At 39.1% G+C, this 8,500-nt stretch overlaps 1 protein-coding gene across 2 annotated transcripts in view; it reads right to left on the bottom strand.

Moving 5' to 3' along the window:
* Positions 1-6,629, bottom strand: part of mnta (MAX network transcriptional repressor a) — a 21,837-nt gene extending 15,208 nt beyond the window's left edge. Inside the window, exon 1 of one of the 2 annotated variants that reach the window (XM_046073449.1) lies at positions 5,882-6,629. In XM_046073449.1, coding sequence (XP_045929405.1) covers positions 5,882-5,954 — 73 coding nt within the window. In that variant the 5' untranslated portion in view covers positions 5,955-6,629. The remainder of the gene's footprint in view (positions 1-5,881) is intronic. The other variant, XM_046073448.1, reaches the window with a different exon arrangement.
* Positions 6,630-8,500: the final 1,871 nt, after the last annotated feature.

Raw genomic sequence — 8,500 nt, 5'->3', positions numbered from 1 at the left:
ATGTTAGCTAAGTCAAGGACATAACACACTGCTTGTTGTGAAAACCGTGCATGTCGCAATGTAAAGGTTTTGCACATAAAGAGAAAAGTCCAACGGCTGATACCGATTAAAATTGGGACTTGCCTGGACACAATTCAGAACAAGCTTGACAAAACGTGGAATAAAAACTAGTTGGAATCAAAGAGCTTCATCAGCCTTGCCGTACAATGCAAGACGCCCCCTCCATAATGTATGGATGCCAGAGAGATGGAGACAGGGGCTGTCTAGTTGCTATGGCAGCTGTGGTGTTCAGTGTTAGAGACGTCAGACACAAGGTGTTGTCATTAACATCATTATGAAGCGGACCACGGTCACTGCAGCGCTATTGGCCGGCCCCTTCACTGCAGAGCTAAAGATTCAGCAGCAGAGTAGACTTATTTACATCTCGGGTCATTTATTACAAGCCACTGTGGACACGATTTCGTCAACTTTAAGGACTAATAGAAACGTGCAAACTAGAAACACTGTGTTCTGTGAAAACAAGACTCCATGTACAATATCACGACTGTATATATATATATATAAAAATAAATAAATGACACAGGATCTGTATCATCATTTCAGCAGACACACTCAGTTACCAATTTATCAGATACAGACAGCCAACCCTCGCAGATATACATGGGGTGGACAAAATAGCAGAAACGTCTGTCAGTATAACAGCACCACAAACTACATCCTCCAAAATGATCATGAAGTTGATTCAACACCTCTCTAAAACAGTTTCATCAAAAACCCAACGCTATAACCTTCATGGCGGTGGGATTTACTGCATGACTGTTGTATTAGGCTGCATTAGTTTTAACTTGGTGCTCATAATAAACTGAGTGTACAATACAATAGAGGCACATGTCTGCCTCTTTAATACATTATTTAGATTTAACACAGGTTTAATATTCACTGATATTTTGGCCTTTAAAAATGTTTACATAAACTTCTCTATGTGATAGATACAACTTTCAATATTTGAAATATTTTAGCATATGTATAGCAATCACAGATTAATACCTCCCTATATTGTATTTGTTCAAAGAGTTCAAAGTTAAAGCCCTGCTTTTAAGACACACAAATAAAGACATGGCCCAACTATTACAAAAGAAAAGGCAAATCAGATGTTACATGAAGCAGATATATTCTTTTTTGTTCATAATATTTGTAATGTTGATGATGAAAATTTCTGAACAAAATCATTCAAAAGAGGGAGACATTTCCAGCTATAAATAGCTCTGGAGACCAATTTAATATTATCCTAATTAACAATCAAGTGTGTCACTTTGTGCTGAGTATATTTGTTATGTTACACAAAATCTTGTCTTCAAAGTCAAAAGAACAAGATGTTCTGGTTATTGTGAGAGCCAGCTTTCATATGATGTTGAATGCCCTGTTTAGTGTTGTGGGGCCGACAAACACCAGACGGAGGATTGTGTCTTTTCTGAGAGAAAACCAATGAAATGCTTGTAAAAACAAGAGGGTTTTCTATAGACATTATATAACTGCAGCAGCACAGTGGAAACACTGGCCTACTTTTCTCCACACAGTGACCTGCTCTACAGTAGCAGAGAGAGGGAGGAGGTGGGAGGGGGTCTGCTCTCTCAATGCAGCATGGTGGGAGGAGCAGGGAGAGGGAAGGAACGAGAGGGAAGGAGCAGGAGCTCTCACTCTGAGCCTTTTTGAATTCCACAAAATGTCTCCATAAAGAGAGAACTCCAGTCCTTTTCAGAATCAGTAACACTGCTGGGTTCAGCCATTTGACAAAGTAAAGTCATACATAACGTATGTATTGACTGTTTAAATGTGACAAGACCTGTACAGATTAAGAAATGTGCCTGAATATTTGTCACTTGGCATGCAAGCCAACACAACACAGGACTCACCGACTGCAATTTTCTTGGACGTGCCTGATTTCCTTTCTGAGAACTTTAATTCACTGCATACACAAACATTGTTGTAACTTTTCCAGAAAATTATTTTTATTCATTAGCATTAGCATAGAATATGTTGCCGTATTTCTAGTAGGTTATTTCTTATCTCACCATTTTAATTCCACTTAATTCTCCAACTTTTTTTAGTCTTTACTCAAACTATTTTAATCTGCTCACCTTGCTTTTCCATTCAGAAACACACACCTACACCTGTCAATTTAATTAAATTCAGCTTATTGGTATGAATGTAAAACAATATTGCCAAAGCTACAAATAAATTACAGGAGAACAATTCATTTCATACATTTCATTAAATAAGTAAAAAAAACAGTAAAAGTGTGTGTTTACATAATAATAAAACAAATATATGAAATATAAAAATAAAGTAAAAAATATCAAAAATAAACAAATAAAACAGTAAGTGTGTGTTGTGAATTCTATTAATATGGTTCATCAAATAAATAAAATAAAAACAATAAAAGTGTGTGTGTGCCAATAAAGCTGAATTGAATTGAATTGAGAGGGGTAAAGAGCAAGAGAGAGATGGACAGAGAGGGAGGGAGAGCGTATCTCTCTATATCTGTCTGCTCTGTTGACTTTATTCGCAGGTGGAAGAGGCTTGTTGTTAACAATGAAGCCTTGCTTGTAAGATATCCACCGTGTCCGTGTCTTCAAACATAATACCAGATAAAGTCGCTCTCTCTCTCTCTGTGTTTCTCTGCAAAATGCTCACGGTCGGCCAAATATAGCCTAATAAGGCGACCGTTAATACCTGGGTGGCCCGACCAAGTAAAGTCTGTGTGCGGGGAAAGACGGCTTACTTTGGCCTTACAGGTATTACAAATTGTGAGCGTTATGTTTTCCACACTCAAGGCAATAAACTTCCATGGTGACAACATGTTTTAGCTTGTGTACGTGACAATAGTCGGTTACTGTCTGTGCTGCTATGCCCATGATATAAACCATCATGTGGTGCAGCATGTATGTGCATATGACCGGCACAGAATCGGATGTGTGAGGATGATCAGCACAGCCCCCGGTCATGGCCGATCAAGCTGAACATATGTTTGTCGAGTCTAGGGCTGCAACGATTAGTCGACGTAATCGACAATGTTAACGATAAAAATTAGCCGACTTGAAATTTCATTGATGATGCATCGTTACACAGAGGCTGTTTAAGGGAGAGATAGCAATCTTCTTATTAAGAACATTTCTGGTTGTTTATTTCTAACTGCAATGCACTACAGGAAGTGCTGGGGGCAGTATCGCTTCTACTTGCTGCCATGACTACTTGACTGTACTACTCACAAAGAAAAAGCATTCACACAAGAAGCAGAAACTAACTGAGAAATAGCAGAACGTTTTTTTTTGTTTTTACAAGTTTTGTACGCTATTTCATCACTAAACATACTTGAGCGGTTTTGAGGCGAGAAATCAACTGTGTAGAATTTGAATATTGGCAGTTTTACCAAAGTTGATGGCGAATCGAAAATTTGCTCAAACGTTTTCGGGGTTGAGAAGTTCCACATGCGCCCGCGAGGTTAAGCCCTGGAATTACTTGCTTTTGCTTTTTAACAATGCGTAGGCGTAGACATGCGTCGGCCACACAAACGGCATTGTTCACATACTTGCCTGCGTACTTTGCGTACCTGGAGGATTAAACCTGAATCTACTAGGGGGCTGACCAGGACCGGTGTTCTGATGATCTATGTTGCCTTGTTGAAAAATGCTACCGTAGCGCAAATCGATAGCACAGTCTATCGAGTCGCTCTGCCCTATCGAAAAGTGCTACCTTATGTGTTCCCTTTTCTAATCCCATAAAGGTATAACTCACTAAATATTATGATGTCTTTTTTTTGATTATATTATAACATCATTTCAGGGGTAGCATATTCTGATAGACTGATATCCCCCATCAAATAATGCACCCACTACAGAAATTGTACCACTATACTCACTACATGTGTACTGTAAGGAGATGGGGAGCATGTTGAAATACTATATTATGACATCTGTCTTTAAGATATCAGGGGTAGCATATTCTGATGGACTAATAATGATTTTATTTTTTGATATTGCTGACGATCAGCCACTGTCTCGACGGCATGCCCAACAGCAAGGTTGCACAGATTTATGGGCGTGGAATTAGACCACGCTTGAGGGTCATACGCTTGCGCAGAACTGCAAAGTAGCACATCTCACCGGATTATCTTCATTGACAACTTCCGAATTTGCACATCGTAAACAAACCAAACATGGCGACACTTGAGCAGGATGTAATTTTTATGAGACATCATAACGATCTCGGTAATTGCGGACTAGCTCCAGGAGTTTTCTGTAAACATCCCGCCATAAATCTCCCTTTTTGAAGACTGCTGTTGACCTTCTTTTGCGTTTATTGGTGGTTGGTTTGCCAACCTGCATACCGCCACCACCTGGGCTGGTGTGTGGAACAGTAGATTGCTGCTGACCTGCCGACACACTGCCCCCAAGTTCATGTGCAGAACTGCATCTCGGGGACGTGTAGGGTTAATTCCTGGAGACATGCACAACCTGTGCTCCAAAGAAATGCAGGATATGCGTAGCAGCCATCCTTCGTACGTGAATGTGTAGTAAAAAGCAAGTATATCCAGGGCTTTAGCAGTGCCAGCAATTTAAACACAAACCAATAAGACTTTTAAAAGTCAGTGCCTCATTTTTTAAATACTAAGATAATAGTTACACATATTTTGGAGGGTGTGAAACAGCCACAGAAAACAGTAAGAAAACAAAAAGGTGTTCAAACTTTGGGAAAACACTTGGCTATCTCTTTGTGAAAATTAATCAGCAGTGACAGGTTAACATGCATGTCTTTGTTTTAGCGACTGAACTACACCATGTTTGTCTTGTTGGCGAAATGCACTGTAAATTCGGTTTTCAGAAAAGCAGCACAAAGTTGCTTTTTTAAATATTTTTGTACACAGTGACTCATCTTCTTCATAAACAATCTTTGGGAGGGGTTGCCCAGCACGCACGTGGTGAAAGGGGCGGGGCCTCCTACCAACCCTGCTGTTAACATATGGAGGCGTGGTTGTCTGGTACACGTCATCGACAGACAGTCAAAGCGCCCCACGAGCGCACGAAAGGCTAGGGACTTTGTGTTTTTTTTGCAAGACACAAACAAGCAGGCTGAATATATACATGGGTAAACGGTGTTAAATGCACGAGCACACTTCACATGTTTAGACAGCATGGATGATTAAAGAACACAGATGCATGTAACGGTAGGGGAAGCCTGAAAGCCAGTCACTTGATCCCCCGGCGGGCGATGTCAGGTCATTACGTAAAGCGAGCTTGGCATTCCCTGCGCCACCGCCCTTTATGTCCCCGTGTTTTTTTAAATATTTCGTAGCAGTGCATACAGTCAATCGTAAATTTACTGACAAGCAAAAGCATAAATGGATCCGAGAACTTTACAGTGATGCTATGCAGCCCACCTCTGTAATAACCCTGTGTATGTAGCAGTTTTCAATGCAGTAATCAACCCGGTACTGCAGCAGAACCGTGTATGTTTATTTACTATTTTGGCCAGCTATGATTTAACTAAGGTGACGACAAACTGATAAATGAACCAAAGCAGGAATTATTAAAATTCTGAAACGCCTCTGCACTTAAAAACGAATATGAAAGTAAAACTAAAATGTCACAGACTGACCGAAACGCATTCCTCTCAGTAGCTGGTCACATTTTAATTTAAAAGCATAACGTATGTGCTTAACATATTGTAATTGGTTCATGAACGGCGCTGATAAATCAACGACAAACAGAAAATAGAAAGACACGTTTGACTGAGTTGTCGAGTATTTTACAGTTAATATTTCACAGTTCTCAATGTTGGGAAAAAAAACATAAATTATATTTCTAATAAAATATCAACTTACCACGTGCTTTCTGTTGTTGCTGGGCTTGCAATTCCAAAAACTTGGCCGCTTCCAGAAGTGTTTCGATGCTCATTTCTGTCAATTTGAAAAGGCTGTGGCTTAATTTGCCAATAGAAAGGCGATAAAGCAAATGCTAATAAGCGCCCGAGCACTACAGGGAGAGGTTTCCCAGGCTAACGGTGGAAAAAAAGAGGGTAATCGGATACCCCCTCAGCAGAAACTATACCACTTGCGTAGAGGAGTTACAAACAAGATGGCGCTCAGAGTAGTGGGAACTGGGAACAAATAAGGTTTGTGAATCACGCACCGTTTGTAACCGCCCACAGACAGACACTCCCTCCCGTGCACATCAGAGAGAAACTGAGAAAACACGGAGGGACATTTGGATGAGATTAACAACGGTGTAATATATGGTTGAGTCACGTCCGCCACAGAAACACTCTTACTGTCATTTTATTTATTTTTTTAAACATGTAACAAAACGTTGCGCCAACGGTCAGTAAGGTTAGTAGCTGTTGTCAACCGCTTTAGCTCAACAAGGGAGCAGTGTTCTATAATAAAAGGTAGGACAGAAACTATAAGGATTTGTAATGACTGAGGGCTTTCTAGATACATTTTCTACTCACACTCTCCGTGTGTCACGTTTGTTAAATTTGTTATGAGACGTTGCCAACCGTCTCTCCGCAATTTACACGTAGGCGTGACTGCAGTACATTTACATCTCGATGGTGTATTGATTGTTCAACCGCCAATCACCGTGAAGAACAACAAGGTATGGCGTCCGCACACATGGATACGAGCGTTGCAGTGTGGTGAATCTCTCCCGCGTCAAAGCTTTTAGAGGCAGGCCTCACACAGAACAATAAAAGGATATATCGGAAGTACTTTTGATAACCACAGCCGGCCAGTATGAGGCTGAAATTGAAACCAAATCAGAGCAGTACGAGCTGTGAGATGGGGCTAAGAGCATGTAATTCAACAGAGGGCATAGTCCTGACCTACGTTTCCATTACCTCTACACATTTAGTTCAATTTTGAAGGACTTGTATTTAACTGAATATTTTCTACTTACTGCTACTTTATACCAACAGAGGGGGAACCTTTCACATCACTACATACTAGGTACTCTGCAGATTCAGATTAATAATGCACAATATAACCAACAAATACATTATGATGTATTATTTTATATAAAACCACTGATATATAGAATAATGAAAACGAGCTCCACATTACTAGCTGCAGCATTACTGATGTACACTCAATGCATTAATAGTTTTTATCTAATAAAACATTATAGATTATTCCAAGATGAGTACTTTTACTTTTGGTCCTTTAAATACATGTTGATGCCAATTCTTTTATACTTTTACTTAGTAACATTTTTAATGCAAGGTTTTTACTTGTAAGTTAACAGTGTTTCTACATTTCACTACCACACTTTACTACCTATAGGGCAACAAATAAAATTTGGAACAGCAATGTTTACTTAGTAGTTATAAAATATTATATTCTAAACCAAGCAATTTATTAGGAGGGGGGATACAAATATAGATGAGTAGACATAAATATATGTACACCTGCCAGCAAAACTCACTGGCATGTGTTTATTTTAAAGTCACAATCAACAATTATTTTCACTGTCAATTATTCTATCTTCCATTAATCTTTTCCTTATTCGATCAATCATTTAGTCTATAAAATTGCGACAAATAGTGATGCAATTTCCCAGAGTCAAACAGTCCAAAACACTCAATTTAAAATGCTGTGAAATAGAAAAAAATAATAATAATACTCACATTTGAGGTGCTGGAGCTAGCAAATGTTTGGCATTTTTGCTTTTTTAATGACTTGTTAATGACTGATTCTTGTGAATTAATTTTATGTCACTTAGTTGATTAATTTAGCTAATCATTTCTGCTCTGGTCAAATTATTCTTGTAATTACTCTTATTACATTAGCTCAGGAATATCTAGACTTACGGTCTTATACAGTCAGAATCGACCTGTGAATGAAACTTCCTCTTTGTTTTAAATAGAATTACAAGTGCATATTATTATCAGCATATAATCTAACTAAAGTAAGTTACATGCCTGTTTTTTCGCATTGATGTTGCTCTCACATGACTCATACACACACACACACGCACACGCTGGTGGAGTCGAAGTCCTGGCCTTAATGAAAAACATGTAGTACAAGTAGGAACTACATTACTACAGTATCACTACAGTATTTCTACACACCAACACTGACCCTGGGTATTTAGGGTTCTTCCTGTTATTCACTCAGTTCCAATCAGGAAGTATGTCAGCAACAACAAAGGGTAATAATATCGGACCACAATACTAAAGGTTCTCCAGGAACAGGAAACACTACGGGGCTCCAGGAACATCCTGAATTACATAGGCTGTGTGTAAATTTAGTCAGATGGCAAGCCACGGTGGGCTCAATGTGCCATTCACAAAGACAATGTCAAATAAACCTGCAATTAAATGATTTAATCTAATAGATCCTGGAAGGAATAGTTTACAGAAAAAACATACACTGCCCTCTTGTGGTCATTTAAATGTTGCATTGAAAAAGAACCCTTCACTGTCTGAAAGACGAAAAAAGCAAATA

This window comes from Micropterus dolomieu, linkage group LG17 (assembly GCF_021292245.1).
Source record: "Micropterus dolomieu isolate WLL.071019.BEF.003 ecotype Adirondacks linkage group LG17, ASM2129224v1, whole genome shotgun sequence".
Classification (NCBI taxonomy): domain Eukaryota; kingdom Metazoa; phylum Chordata; class Actinopteri; order Centrarchiformes; family Centrarchidae; genus Micropterus; species Micropterus dolomieu.
This window is presented reverse-complemented; position numbering and strand designations above follow the sequence as displayed.